The sequence below is a fragment of the Vicugna pacos genome, chromosome 1 (genome assembly GCF_048564905.1).
Source record: "Vicugna pacos chromosome 1, VicPac4, whole genome shotgun sequence".
Taxonomy (NCBI): domain Eukaryota; kingdom Metazoa; phylum Chordata; class Mammalia; order Artiodactyla; family Camelidae; genus Vicugna; species Vicugna pacos.
In genome coordinates, this window is record NC_132987.1 from 21,813,337 (window position 1) to 21,829,868 (window position 16,532).

Consider the following 16,532-nt stretch of genomic DNA (forward strand, 5'->3'; position numbering starts at 1 on the left):
GGTAATAATGAACAACCATCTGTCTTAAATGCCATCAAAGTGGGTACCAGGCCAGCTGATCTCTTAAATCCTATTCAGATAAATTTTTCCATTATGCTTTGAATCAGACTCATACTTAGAAGGACATGGACTGTATGTATTTATATGTTGATACTTAAACATGAATGATGACTTTTTTTTTTCTGAAGGTGAAAGAAATGAGAGAAGAAAAGAGTGAGACAAAGGGCAGGAGTGAGAGAGGGATTGAGAGGACCATCTTTCTGAGAAGCTGAAGCTCTATAGGGTGGTGTTTTCCCTGTAAATAAATTAATGATTTACACCGCCCTCTTAGGGAAAACACAGAGTGGAGAATATAAAGCCATTATTTTGGGGGAAATGTAGTAAAAATTAAATTTTAGAAAATTCTGAATGAAGAAAGTACCCTTTCTTGGGCTTTTGAAAGATGAATAAGACAAAAATTAAGAGAAGACTCGGAATCTTGTTGGCAAGAAATGTCATGGTGAATTAATATGGGTCACAAAAGATGTTGCCTATTGGGTGACAGTCCTGACAGGTGACTCAGATACAGAGTCTTTTATTATTGGGATAAGGAAGCAGAAGAAAGCAGCAATAATGCTCAATTACTCTTAGCTACATGGAGCACTGATGAATCCTGAGGAAAGAGAAAATCAACAGTGGCAAAGTGAAATAAAGTATCTGTTACAAGATAAAGAGGTGAATAGAAGATGTGATAGCATCAATACTTTGGTGGAAAAAGAAATGACATCCTTGGCTCTACCTGCTAAGGCCATGTCAGGTTTGGTGTTACGGTTGAGAAAGGAAAAGAAGAGCAAAGGGAGGAGGGTTGGTCAGCAGGGACAAGGTTACTTAGGTACACCGTCATCTATTAAAGGGAACAGGGTAGAAGCAAAGATACCCAATGGGAGGAAGAAAATGGTAGAGAAAGGAATGAATTAGAGAACATGGTAGTGGAATGGATAAACAAATCCAAATGCTGTGTCTTAAAATGATCAGTATAGTATGCAGTTTCACAAATTAAAGAAGGGGGAAAATACACACACATCATTTTCTACAGGAAAAGTCTATAACCAAATAGATGAAAAAGACATTAAAAACAATGTGCTATGATGCACAATCCCATCCTTTAGGTAACCATGTTAACTTCTCTAAGGCTTAAAAAAATCTGACTAATACTACTATTTACCTCATGGATTTTTTATGAATATTAATTAGAATAACTTATATGAAACATATATTTATAGTACCTGGCACACTGTAGTGTTCAACAGTTGTTGTTATTAAAATTTTTGAAAATCTGGAGAGACTAGATAGTACACTAGGAAAGTAAAGGTGACTAAAGAAGTAGAAAACCTAAATATTCAACCATATAAGATATTGAAATTATTATCAAAAAATTACTTCCAAAAATGACATCAAGTTCCACGGTAGTTTTAAAATATGCCCGCAATTCTTTGATACTCCTCTTTGCAAGAGGTGGAGCTTATTCTCCACCCATTGAGTGTGGACTGGTCTAAGTGACCTGCTTATAACAAATAGAATATGGCAGAAGTGACAATGTGTGACTTCAGAGACTAGTTAACAAAAGGCATTGCTGCATTCTTCTTGCTTTCTCTCTGTACACATGCTCTGGGGGAAAGTAACTTTGACATCATGAGGACACCCAAGCAGCCCTATGGAAGACACATGGTGAAGAACTGAGGCCTTCTGCCAATGGCCATGTGAGTGAGACATCCTGGAGTGGATCCTCTAGGCTCAGTCAAGTCTTCAGACACTACACTGCTGGGCCAACAGTTTGTCTGCAACCTCATGCGAGACCCTGCGCAGGAACTACCTAGCTAAGATGATGCTCCTAGATTCTGATCCCACAAAACTATATGAAATAATACAAGTTTGCTGTTTTAATTGATATATTTGGGGATAACTTGTTATACAGCAATAGATAACTAATATATCAAAGGTTACTTTTAGATGTGGGTACTATGTATTTTTAGCTTACAATACGTATCTCTTGAGCACTGTTCTATGTCCAGGTTGGCCCCTGGGTCAACTGATTCTATCCCTCATATCCTCAAACTTGCTTGGGCTTCAATTTCCTTCAACAAAATTCTGGGTTTAAAAGTTTACCTCTATAGCTCCACCTTGCTTGGAACCTCTTGGATTTTATGACTTAAAACTTCCAACTGCAATTATATACTATGATAAACAAACACAGATGTGTGGTTAAAAGAGTAGCTAAAATTTAATTGAGAAGTTTCAGTACAGTTATAGCTTTATCATAGAAAAAATTTACATGAGAAATTTTCAAGGGAAAGCACATCTCATGTCTTACTTAGCTTTATTTCTCCCTGGGTCCCAGTACCTGGTGTATAGGAGATACCTAATATTGAGATGCCTAATGGTCATTTGTGGTTCTTACTATATTGCAAGTTGGTTGTGGTGTAAGGCTTCTTAACTAGTGGTTCACAGACAATCATTCTTTCTGGGCACTGAAAGTACAGTGTGTTCTTGCCATGATGTTGGAGCTCCACGCTCATTAGCATTTAAAAGAGAACACTTATTAGCTGAACTACTAAATGTCCTTTATACAATATAATGAGTTTCATTGAAAAGAATCACCAGCTTAGCTAAGGAGAAATTTAAACACTTTGCCATCATTTATGAATTCAACTCTTCTAGGATGGTATTTTTAAAGATACTTTGAATGAAAGGAAGAAGAAAAGTGGTAGAAATCTTGACAAAAGAAATGTAATTAGAGTTTTTAAAAAAGGCAATTCTATGCTTTATGAAGATATCTTTGATCTTACTTCTCAGAAGCCAGGGAGGCAGGGGCATTGTTGCCCACGATTTTCTCTCTCCGCTGTGCCTCAGAATAGGTAACTGGGATGGAACGTGCCTGCTTTTGTTAAAAGTGATGGAGAAAAATTACACAAAGCCATAATCAAAAATCACTGTAATGCAAATCAATAAGGCAGAGGCACACTGCAGGAAACTCACACAAGTAATGGAATTATACTTGATCTTCCTTTCAATATCTCAGGATTACCCTAGACATTTGCTTTATACATCAAACTCATTGTATTTAAATCAATGCATCATATCAAAATTAAATGAAACCATTAATTAGCAAATATTGTTTCCCCTCTCTGTTTTTTATCTTGGAATGTTAATGGTTATAATTCATTCATTCATTCACTTATTTATTAACTCAGCAAGAATTTAATGAACTCCTAAGTTCAAGACAAAACCAAATGGTAAATTTCCATAAACTTTCATATAGACCACAACATCTTAAGACATTAGACAGGACAAAAGTATGTCTAGAGCTACAGAAGGTTAAGATAAATTTAGATGTTACACATGTAAGTATATATCAAAAGGAAGTGTGATGAGCAGTGAGATTGATGCCGTGAGTTGATGTCATTTCCTTCATGATGCTACCTTCAATATCTTTGCAAGGCACAGATCTGATTATTATCATCATCTCCATGTCTAAAAGCCTTAAGCAAGTGTTAGTCTTATAGAATATAGTTCTTTTAAATGTGAGACACTAAAATGTCCACCTGAATTCACCTCTCCATTTTAATTTTCAACACACTCTCACAGCCTTCCCTTTCCTGCTCCACAGCCTGAACCCGCAGCCCAAACACTCCTACCCACTTCCCCAAGGCAACCTGGGCCCCAGTCAGAGTGTACTACATCTTTGTTTCTGGGACTTGTCAAGCTCATTCTTAGTTTTATGCCTTGGCATACTCTTTTCTCTTTGCTTTCATTCCCCAAGAAATCTGGAAGAAAATCTCCTAATTATCCTTAGACTCATCTCCAAAACACTCAAACCATAATCAGCTTCCCATGAACTCCTTACCTCCAGGAAGAAATGCAGTCCTCTGGTTCCCATGACACCTTGTGTATCCCTCTATGTTAACATCTGCCACATGGGATTCTTGTTTGTGCATGTGTGTGCGTGCATGTATGTATATGCATGTGTCCCCTGCTACATTAGGAGCTCTTAAGGGTGAGAATCATTTCTTATTTGCCTTTGCCTCTCTGGCTTCTAGCATGGTGCCTGCCATGCAGCCATATGGTGCTTAGTCCACACTCAGTCAAAGCTTGAAATGAAGAGCTGGGAAGCCCTTCATTCAGACCCCAATACTGAGTGGTAGCAATGTAAGCTCTGTATTTTCTACTCCAAGGATGCAGGCAGTACTTGAAAAACCCAATGCAATAACTCAGGAGCAGAGAATTTTTCCAGGAATAGGTGTCCAGCCCTCAGAGAAATTTTTCACCCCAGGGTGAACCAGGGCCTTTGATGTTTGATCACTTCATCCTTGGATTTGATTTGACAACTTATTAAAATGGTCTACCTGATGATTTGCCAACAAGAGCAATGGCTCCTCTCATCTCTATGCACTGCAGTCTGTAAACCAGCGCTCCCTGCCCAATCCTGGCCTGGAAGAGGGAACCAGATGCATATCTTGTGCTTTATGCCAAGTCACAGAATACTAGGTTTAGAGGATGTTTCTTAAAATCCAGTCATATAGTTCAATCATTCATTTTATAAATGAGAAAACTGAAGCTCACAGGTGTTAAATTAATTATCCAAGGCCCCACCATCAGTTGTAGAGATAAGGGGCAAACCCCAGCTTTCTGAACTTTTGGTCAAGTGTTCTTTCCACCATATCATTCGGCTTCTCCCACATTCCAGATTTCTTTTTTCTTAATTTTCTTACAAAGGCATGCACAGCACATCCAATTTGGCTCCCACTGTATTGTTTTTAATCAAAAATTTAAATCTGGACTTGCATTGCTGCTTTTCCACTCAATGGTGATAAACACTCCAAATATCATCCAGGGGGAATGGAAATAAAATAAGCATCTGGAAAGAACGTGCTGTAATGAAATGTCATTGTTTGCCCATAAATGGTAGACAAAGAATCTGGTTTCTCAAAATAAATGCATTAAAATATCTATGTCCATCCCAATCTGTATTTTAGTAAAAACAAACAAACGAACAAACAAATAAAATGCACTGAAATTGTTAGACTTTCAGAGATAACAGAATTAAATATAAGATAAACGTCTCATTAGCTTAAAGTGCAACAAAGATAGCAAAACTTCATTCATTCATCTATTTATTGCAGATTTACTGAATAAATGATGCTAAGGCCCACAATTGCTACTAATCCCATCCACTAATCAAAGAACATTATTAAGAGGCAAACTACAAAGTAAAACTACAAATTCAAAAATTCTAAGTTCAAAATTTACTTCTGCCACTCATAAGTCTGGGCAAATCCTCTAACACACAGTGTTCAATTCTTTATTATTCCCGTCCACATACAAAAGTACTGTTACCGCTCCCATCTTAAAAATAAAAAAGATTTTTCTTTTAGCCTCATTTCTCCCTCCAGCTATCATCTCACGTCTCAGCTCCCCACCCTTTGAAAGACTTGTTTGCACACACAGTTTCCAACTTCTTTCTTCTCTTCTCTCTCGAAGCCATTATATTCAGGCTTTTACCTGATACTCCACCAATATGGTTCTTTTCAGTGTCATCAATGACGTTCATGACCTTCATCTTACTTGACCTTTCAGCAGTATTTGGCACCATCATCGTGCTCCTTCTTGAGACATTCTCTTCATTGACTCCCAGGACACTATATTTTCTTGATTTTCCTTCTCCCTATTGGCTACTCCCTCTTGTTCTTCTTTGCTGGTTCCTGACTTCTTATCACCATTGGAGTGCCTCAAAGCCTGGTTCTTGGATCTTTTTTCTATTATTCCCTAGGAGATCTCCTCCAGTCTCATGTTTTCAATATCATTTCTACACTAACGACTTCCAAATTTATACTATTATACAATAGTATAAAATAGTATTACATATTATATATAATATAATAGTATAATATAGTATAGTAACATTTTATAGTACAATACATAACAGTATTATATATTATTCTAGTCTAGACTTCTCTCCTGAACTCCAAAATTCTATGTTTGAAACTGGCTATCAAAGCTCTGCTTTACTGACTAAGACATATTTCCAGTGTAGCAAGTCAACACTTGGTTCTTGATTGTCCCTCAAACTTGCTATCTTATAGTCTTTCTCAGCTAATAAATGGTACATCTATTCTTTTAAAACTTAAATCATATCATGCCATGCCTGAACGTAAAAGCCTCCAGTGTTTTCCCAGCTTGTTCAGGCCTTCCAGGACACATCCCTTGTCACTGCTCTGATATTGTCTTTCATGTTCTCCCGTGGTCCACTCCATCTTAGCCACATTGGCCACCCTGTCCCAGGATGCTGTTATTAATGTGTTGTTCCCAATCTCTGGATAGCTCTGCCCCAAATACCCACATAGATCTTTTTAAAATTTCTTTCAAGAATCACCTTCTTATTGAGGCCTTCCCTGGCCACTCTGTCTCAAATAGTAACCACCCCCACCCCGAACACCAAAATAAACAAATCAACAACAACAACAAAAATAAAATAGCAATCTGCCTCCCCATACACACACTCCTACCTCCCTTTCTTGCTTTATTATTGGCCTTATAACTTACCACAGATGCACTATATATTTTGCTTATTTACTTTGATTACTATAAAGCTCCTATATTAGCAATTCTTTTTGGTTCACTCTTGTATTTCAGCACCTTGAAGAGTGGCTGGCACAAGGCAGGCTCTTAAATATTAGTTGAGTGAATGAAGGTTATCAGTGATAATAAGGAGAGCTACCTCTTAGGTAAAGAAATAAGGAAAAATTAAATAAGTAATTGTACATGTTAATGTATCACAGATATTAATTATTTAAATTAATCTCATATGTTCATGTGTATCTGTTGGAAGTAAATTTTAGGTGGAAACTGCAGGAAGAGAAGGAGAAATTCTAATTCAAAGGAATAATAAAGAAGTACATGGTTTTGCAAATCAGCCTCAGGCAAGGTAGAGACAGATGATGGAAACACCCTGGAGTCTGGCCCAGATTACCGGCTCCTAAGCCTCCCATGAGAGAGGAAGGGGGTGGGAGGCAGGCTGGGGCTTGTACGAGTGGGGTCATGGGGTCAGTATGCAGTCTTCAGATGGTTCAGCGTGAGAGCTCTAGGCTCACAGGCTGCAGTGTGCTGATGTCCATCTCTAGCAGCTCTCAGTTTCTAGGGCAAGAGTCATGGCTTATAGTATCTGTCTGTCTCTAGGGCTATATGTGCACATCCTAAAGTAAGCAAACCGCTCCGAGTCCAGAGAAAGGGACTGCCGCACATATGTTCATGTACTTGTCACTAGCGTGCTTTCCTATGAAAATATAAATCCTTATGGTAGGTAGCAGCTCCAGGGTGTGTTTATTATTCTGCTTTGTGCCTAACACATAGTGATGTTACATGTTTCTTCATGAGCTGGAGTGAAAATTAATTTGCCTGCATCTAGATGGTCATTATCAGTTACAAAACATATTTTAAAGTCAAAATGCAATTTTAAAAGGCACTCTGATTCTTGAAGCTATAAAGGATATATTAATTCTCAAAGGTCTTTGTATTCAGATGTAGCTATTTGATTAGCTGCTATAGGCATAGTCCATGAATAAAATTCCTCTGTAAATCATATCACCTAAGGATTTTATAACACAAAGTTGATTTTCATAGATTTTCCTTAGACTTCACTAGCTGACTTCCTTTACATCCCATTAAACAGTCCTGGGGATGGAGGCAAAGAGGCTACTTCTCCCACTGACAATGAACAGCTCAGGGAGATGCAGAGGGAGATAACGTATTCTGTAACCACGTGTCACCATATAATACTTTCTAAACCTTTTCCAGTTTCAGAGAGGAAATAGCTGCAATCTATATAATACCTGTCTCAGCTTATCTTTACAATTTGTAATTGGTTTCCCACATGGAGTTTAAACTTTGCCTGCTACATTGGTGCAGATGTGGCCAAGGACTTCTGATCTGTGAAGTTAATTAAAGGTTTTAATCTCATTTCTTTTACAGGGAGATCAGACTCTATATACCAGAGTGGGGAATATGTGAGTAGTATATATACACACATATAAATATGCACATATGCCACATATGGCTATATTGAGAGAAAAAAATAAATAGAAAATGAGAGATCTTGAAAGAAAAGAAGTGAGGAAGGGAAGGGAATTAGCATTCATTAAGTGCCTACGATGAACCAGGCACCAAGGAAAGAAGGCGACAGGGGGTACAAAGATGGAGGGATACAATTATCTGGGTGTTAAAAAATGAACTTGTAAAAATCTCCTTCCCTAAGGAAGACTACTATAAAAATGGATGCTGGCAGCCCATCAGGGAGTGCTTGTCAAGCCATTCAGAGGAGCACAGAACGCTGTGGGGCACTGATTTTGGCTTTGTCTCCCCTAGGTGCTTAGGCTGCTGTCTCGCCATGAGATGAGTTATCTTTGAAGTTCTGCCGAGTCTAGATAGCATGACTTAAAAGTGTAAGTCCCTCAACAGAGTTCAGCTTCCAAGAATACAAATGCTCAGAGAACCACATGAGGTCAGGGAAAACCAGCTCAAGATATTTCCCTTTAAACTCTAGAGAATGCTAGCTGTCACCATAATTAAAAGGATCTTAGAAGACTATACTGGCAGTTTCTAGATATTAGTATCAATTATTTGTTCATTTTTTTAAAAATCGGGGGTCCTTAAAATTTCTGTAATTGCATTTTCTGAGTCCTCTGGTGGGCAAAGGGTAAGGGTGACCTTGAAGAGTCCCTGGGTAGGTGGGAGGCAAGGTCAGGTCCAGCTGAGCTTGGGACATGACCAAGAGAGAGGGATGAAAACAATGACCATTTTAGAGAATTTTAAGGTAAGTCTTCAAAAATTGTTTATGCATTCCTAGCCAATTACAGGTTTGCTTAGCTATCACTTCGGCTTTTTCCACTGCCACTGCCCCAGTATCACATCAGATGTCCTCAACATCATTGGGCTCATTATAAGGAGCCTCTCTACCTCCATTCGCACTTTGGGATAGATTACAATCATTTGGTCCAATTCTTCATCATTTTCTATATCCATGTTCCTTGTCATATAACTTTACAGTGCTCTCCCACTGTGGGCTGGTGACCTGCTCAGTCTCTTTACCTTGGGCTCAGCCATGTGATTTTTTTTGCCTATAGAATGTTTAGGAAATGTGATGCAAGCAGAGGCTTGAAATGAACTTGCACACTGGGCTTGTTCTTTTGCCAGGAGAAGAATGACAGACACATGGCACTGGCTACGGTACTCCAGCCAAGCCTACCCTAGAATAGAGCCCCACCAAACCCCCAGACAGTGAATCAGCCCAGTAGAGACAAGTAGAGCCACACAGATCAACCTGGATTAAAAGAGCTGAACCCTGCAGATACAGGATAAATAAATATTGTTGAATGCCACTGGGGTTGCTTGTTACATAGCAAAAGCTAACTATACAAGTGCCATTTGAATCACGCTCTTGTCTGCCAGAGTGATATCTAAAGTGGAACTTCAATTATCCTAAAATTATTCTACTTAAGACCCTCCAGTGACTTCCTGTTATGGGCTGAATGATGCCCTCCCAAATTCATGTGTTGGATTCCTAACCCCTAGTACCTCAGAATCTGAACTGTATCTGGAAATAGGGTCATTGAAAATGTAATTAGTTAAGTTGAAATGAGGTGACACGGAAGTAGGGTCGGCCCCTATTCTAATATGACTGATATCTTTATCAAAAGTGGAAATTTGGAGACAGGCATGCTCATGGGATAAATACTGTGTGAATGTGAAGGACGAGATTAAGAATGATATGTCTAGAAGCCAAAGAACACAAAGATTGCCAGAAAAACACCAGAGGCTAAGAAAGACTTCTAGCCTCCAGAAGTCTGAGACAGTAAGTTTCTTTTGTTTAAGCTCCTCCCCGGTTACCTTTAGGATAAAGTCTAAACTTCTTTACAAGGTTTGGAAGTCTGTTCATGATCTGGTCTCTGGGTATGTGTGTGGTCTCATTCCTCACTGTATTCCACTAGCTTCAGTCCACCCTCATTCACTAGCCACATAGAGCTATTTAAAGTGCTCCAATCATCTGCCTCAGAGCTTTTGTCCATGCTACAACCTTGGCCTTGAATGCCCTTCTTGCCACCTTCTCATCCCCCAGTGAATCCCACATCTTTATCTAATTAATTTCTATGTGTATTTCAAGCTCCAGATCGGGCTATCAGCTCTGGAAACTTTCTCCTCACCTTCCCAGTCCTAACCATGAGTGGAGGCCCTGCTGAATTCTCCCAGAACAATCTGTACAGATATTTCCATCACAGTACTTATCACACTGTGGATAATTAATTGTTCATTGCATATATTTATCAACAGATTTGATAATGACCCACTTAAAGGTATCTGCCTTTTTATTTCTAGTCCCTAGCACAGTGCTTGGCACAGAGTGGCTATGCAGCAAATGTTTGTGGAAGAAATCTGTGAGTGTTTATGTGCAAATATTGAAACAGATGTGTTCTTGAGAGATACATCCTGCTTGTGTGACAACTGGCAGTTGAGTTTACTTGGAAGTGAAAGCACCCAATTAAAAACCAAACATCACTTGCTTATTCTTCTTCATTTCCTTCTCTCTATGTAACTACCCAATCGCACACGCTTTATAATGTTTTAGATGTAAGTGACTGTGAGTTATTACCAACAGTGAGCCTTTCATCTTTAAGACTGACAGTCTACGGTCCACATTTCTCAGGAGGGAGAGACTATTATAACTATGTTTTTGCTTACCAAGAGAATTGTTAATAGTTATCCTGAAGGAAAAAAAATCTATAAATATCTAATCTATAATGAAGCCTTAAGCTTTTTTTTCTTCCTTTACTAATGAAATTCTTTCCGAGTGCATTGCCAGAATTGCTACATAACCATTACACTGAGAAAAGAGACAAAGCCTGTAGTGAGTTTTTTCTTTTACCTGCTTAGTCCTCGTTTTGGAATCCAGTGACAGATTGTTGTACGTATAATGTGCCTGTGTGACTCCACAGAAGAGAACGGCGACTATCCCTGAAATTTAAAAACATATCAGTCAAAAACAATTTCCTTTCTCATCTAAGTCAAAGGGTAGTACTATCCCAGCTAGAAAATGGAGTTGATGTCAGTAGAGTTAAAATTGCTAATAATTATGATATTGAAACCCAGGTAAACCTTGCTACTTGCTTTAAACATGGAGCTTGCAGGCTTAAAGCTAAAGAAAAGCATTGAGGAATAGATTCTTCCCAGGGATAAATGATAGTCTGATCATGAGTTGGGAAATTTATACTTGGAAACCCATAAACAAAAGACTGTACAGTCAACTCCAGGCCTCTCCTAGCCAGTGCCAACTACTTTACTGTATTTTATAGGAAATGCTGGCATATTTGCTTAGACATTTGCTTTCCACCGTGTGCCTTAAGGAGACTGAAGAAGTTTCTCTCATACTGTAATTTAATATTAAAAACAATAAGTCATAACCCTAAGACAACTACAAGGGTTCTGTTGCCTCTGCCAATGCTCTTACTTTCCAAGCACAGAAACAGGTCCTCGTTTGCCCCTTGCCTCCTTGGCAAAGCTGGGGGCTTTGTCTTTCTGCTGCTGACTAATCTCATGAACACATCCAAGGCACACACTCCTTGAAGATAAGCTTGTCTGTTCTTGTGTGCTTCCTACCCACAGTGGCCCTCAGCTGCTTCCTGGCTGGTTGCATGATTTATTTTTTAAGTCATCATTATACCCAGCTTTAAACACTACGTGAACCCACACATACGCTAGATCCTGCCTGGGAACAGAGGAGTAGCAACCATGGGACAAATGTGTTATTTGTCCCTGGGCTCTGTTATTCTGTGTGTTATTGCCCTGAGCTGGGATGGGGAAGTGGTGGGGGCTGCATTCTACTTTGAATTAAAGATTTGATTAATTATGGGAAATTGGGCATGAAGGGGGGCTTTGGGAAAAACACTAAATGTAAGTATTCCTCAACTCAAACCAAGGGGATTGAATTGAATTTTAAGCAGCAGAATCTTCCAACTAAAGACACTCATAAATTAAATGCTGATGATTCTTAAGAGTATAGAACTACATGAACTGAATATTGACATTTCAAATGTATCTGCAATAGAGAATTTAAAGAACCAAGCATATTTTTAACATGCAGACTGTATGCTTCTATCTATATGTTTGTTATTTTGAGGGTTGGTTTTGGATAAAATATTGCTAAGATGTATTTATCTAATATAAGTGCATAGATATTTTTATCATTTATTTCCTCTTAATATTATGTTTCAAAATTTTAGGCAAAAAGAATAAAAACAGCTAGGAAATTTTGCAAAGAATATACATGTAGTAAGCATTTATACAGATATTTTGGGCTAACTTCTCAGTTTTTTAGCCTCTCTTCAGAAATTCTAAGGAAAAAAATGCTTGTGAAATATTATATTTCACTCTTCACAGATTTTCTATTAAAAAACAACCAGTAACAGGAAAACTTTTAGGGTACCGAAGCACGTCAAGTATTTTGAGGAACTGGGAGGATTGCCATGAATGTTGTTTTCGTATCAAATATTTTTCTTTCTTTATTTAAAAAATGTTATTTATCTATTTCTGCCGATTCCACAGTCTGTTGGAGGTTTTTCCACATGAGCTTTAGCTGACCTTCTACTGTTGCGGAAATGTTTTGACTATGTATTGATCTTCGGAGAAGTAGTGAATAAAAAGGGAGTGGGGTGTGAGCAGTGCACAAGTGCATTCTGAGAAGAACAGGTAACAAAGAATTGTTATAAAGGATAGGTAAGTGGCCTAAGATTGGCTGAATGCCTATTGTGCACAAAGAACACGTTAGTTTTATTTACACCATCTTACTTACTTCATTGTTTTATTATCTCACAGCAGGCTTCCACGATTGATCAGCCCCTCTTGCTATCTTCCCCTTCTCAGTAATGGCATATCTATTTTTCCTGCTGCCCAGGCCGAAACTCTGGCAACACCCTTTTTTCTCTCCTCTCTCTGTACATCAGCAATTTTGTTGACTTGTCCTTCAAAACTTATCTGAAACCTTCTCAACACCTCCACCCTAACACTCTTTTTCAAGCCACCTTCTTTTTTCGCCCGGAATGACAGCAACAGCTTCCTAATTGGTTCCGCCCCCACCCACCACTTTTCCACTGCTGCCCCTGGGGCCCAGTTTATCTTCTACCTAGCAATAGTGGTTCTTTTAAGACAATTCAGATTATGTCAGTCCTCTGCTCCCAACCCTGTAATAGATCCCCATGACTAAAAGGCTCTGCAAGACCTAGATCTAGGCCTAGATCCCTCCTCCCCTCTCCACAGCTCTCTGACCACCTCTCCTACCGTGCTCCCTGCTCCCTGCTCCCACTGCAGGGCCCTTGCATGTCTGGTTCCCACTGCTTGGAAAGTTCTTCTCCAAACATCTATATGGTTCCCTCCTCTCCTTAAGATGTCACATTGTCAGGCAGGCCTTTGCTATATACTCTACAAAAATAATCTCTCTCATCATTCTCTACTTGCCTACAATAATCTTTTTTTTAAATTATTTACTGCCACCTAACATTTTATATATTTATAGGTTTATTTTCTGCCTTCCTGCACTGCAATGGAAACTTATCGAGTGCACAGTGATTCACTGGTCCCCAACCATTAGAGCAATGCCAGGCACATGGTAGGCCCTCCACGTATTTGTTGAATAAATGAACAGTCCTATCCCCATGTAACGAGAAACTAAAGTAATTTACTCAAGGTCACCTTGACAGTGACAGAGCTGAGATTCGAAATTCCACAGACTCCCTGTGCTTTTCTCCCTATATTAGACCATCCGTGAATGTTTAGGGTAATCTTAGCTCACCTAAAAATGTCATTTCTGATGTCCCAGGGAAAAAGTCAGAGATTTGAAGATGAATATTATACATGTGATCTGCCTGGACATCTTTGAGGACATTTTCCCCAGTAGCTCCCCTGGTTTTTGTTTCCTTGCCTCCGTTAGAACACTAACAAAGTTTCTGCTAATATTTTTTTGAGTTTTGTGTACAGATAAGTCACACAAGCAACAAACAATGAAGAGGGTGCCCATGTGACCAGAGTCTTAGTGTTGTAATTAAAATAAAACAACTAAGTTGATCCGATCCTTAGTATCAGCAGACACAATCATAATTCTATAGCTTGGTAATTAATCAACTCACACAAATTAACTGTAATTAGTATGACTTTTACAATCCAAAACACATTTTGAAAATGTCTCACCTAAATACATCTATTACCTATAAAATTCTCTGCCATCTAAACAGATTCAGAGTTAGCAGTTTTCTACCTTACAAAAGTGCATTTTAATTGCCATTATATTTGTGCATACCTGCTAGCCTGAGCCATACCACTGTACTGGAGGGCCCTAGACAACCTCTTACATGCTCTGGGTCTCAGATTCTCAGGTGTAAAAAGGTGGGGGAGGAGGACCAAGTGTTCTTTGGGCCAATTGGCAAACTACAGTGTCTCAGCACATGTGTTGGCTCTGTGTTCCTGGGGTCGGGCTTCGCAGACCACATCTTCCTTTGCTGGAGCCAGCTAGGATCTGTCAGTACGGAGCCCCCGAGGGAGACCAGGATGCAGGAGAGGAGAGAAGGCGTTGCTCCTCCCTGGTTGCCTGCTGTTCCTCTCAGCTGCATCTCAGCAACGGTTCTTGACCATAGCTTTAGCAGTTGGTCCCAGCCTTGTTTTCTGTTTTTTAGCTTCGCTTCTGGATTAACCTCCTGGGACCCCCTCAGAGAAAGTAGCAGCAGCCAGGCAGTGTCCTCAGAGGTCTGGTTCCCAGCTCAGAGGTTCCTTCTAAGGAGCTTCTAGATTCTCTTTCCTTTGCTCCTCCAGTCCCAGGGTTCACACTTGCTTCCTGCAATTACTACCTCTGTGTTGCCTCAGTGCCCGTTTTTTACTTTGGCAGCTCTCTACTACCTACATATCCACTTTCCTGCGTTAAACTCTGTCGACAACCAGCTGGTTCCTCTCCTCCTGAGAGAAACCTGACCAGCAGTCTCTTGTAGTCCCTTTGCATTCTAAACTTTCAGGTTCTCTGAAAACATTGAAGCTGTGTTATCGGAAAATAAGATTCAGCCTGTATTCTCTTATTATAACTGGGACCATGGAAGATGCCAATGTCAGCTGAGACACCATGCCAAGTCCCAGAGGACTGGACTCAGGCTCATTTCAATCCTACCTATGGCTGAAATTCATATTTTTAAAAAGTGATGTGAGTTTGAGCCACTAGATTGGAACAAGTGGCTTGGGGAGAGGAGTAAGTTAGGCGTAGATCTATTAAAGAGGGGTGGCCCAGACTCCGACCTGTGTCTTCTGATTCCCAATCATATGATTTTTCCAAAATATGAGAACAATCCTACAGTGGAGTGGCTGCCTTGAAGTGTGAAAATTTCGCTATAATGGGAAATGTTTGGGCTGAATAATCATCTGTCAGAGGTGTTATAGAAATAATTTTTTTCATAAAGTAGAAATTTAAATATCCTCCAGTTCTATGGGTCTACCATTTTCCTACATATTATTTTATTAATTCACTAGAATTAACATCTCAATTTAGTTGTTTTTTTTTTAAGTTCAGGACAAAGTAATAATAGTGGCTCCAAATGAAACCTATAGACCTTCTGAATAAAGGCAGCCTGACTTTCTCAAAAAGTGAAGACAAGATAAACTTAGAGACTTTCAAATATTCTTTCAATTTTAGATAGACAACCTTTCTAAAGTAAAATTTTAAAACATATCATTACCATACCCTCAAATCATAAAAACTTAATTTTTTCAGGTAAGCTATAGGGTTTAAAGATGAACTCAGGAAATCTCCTCTGTGCAGAAAATGTGGTAAGTCTCTAGACCACAAACTTTCAGGTCAAAGGGCATTGAAAATGGTGAATTCTGATGTCTGTGCTCAGGTGCCAGACACAGCTCACCTCAGAGGAACCCACTTCCTTTCTTTTTCCTTACCGCTGCTTCTCACCCCTCTGTCTCGCTTGTCACTCCCAGCCTGTGCTTGATTTACAGTTTATCCTGTCATCCCCATGCATCAGAAACCACCTGACCCCACTGGAAGCTCAGCTGTGGCCCAAGAATCTGCATTAGGCAAGAGAGGTTTCTGAACTCCACCTCATGCCTCTGGAAATTACTAAACATTCAAGCCACCTGGTAATCTTGTTAAATGCAGATTCTGCTTCAGTAGGTTTCGTATAAAGCCCACGATTCTGCATTTATACTACCAAGGACGCCCATGCTGCTAGTTCTAGGATCCCACTTTGAGATGTGAATCTCTGACCAACACTTTGGTGTTAAGTCTCAACTCCCCTTTGCAATGGCTTGGCCTTGATCTTGTATGGTCTTAAAAAAGAGATTTTTGCTTTATTCTTGCCTTTTAGCATCTTGGGACAATTAGAAGACAGCTCCAAAGAAGCAACACGTTTTTAATTACCTTTTTTTCTCAGTTCATAAACAACTTTTGATAACTAAATCATTATTTG

The 16,532-nt window shown here is 39.2% G+C and overlaps 1 protein-coding gene across 11 annotated transcripts in view; it reads right to left on the reverse strand.

The window, feature by feature from the left end:
* The window catches only part of SLC9A9 (solute carrier family 9 member A9), a 599,624-nt gene that overhangs the window by 226,249 nt on the left and 356,843 nt on the right, over positions 1–16,532 (reverse strand). For all 11 annotated transcript variants that reach the window (XM_072958726.1, XM_072958712.1, XM_072958718.1 and 8 more), the window contains one exon: positions 10,952–11,040. In XM_072958726.1, coding sequence (XP_072814827.1) covers positions 10,952–11,040 — 89 coding nt within the window. The remainder of the gene's footprint in view (positions 1–10,951; positions 11,041–16,532) is intronic.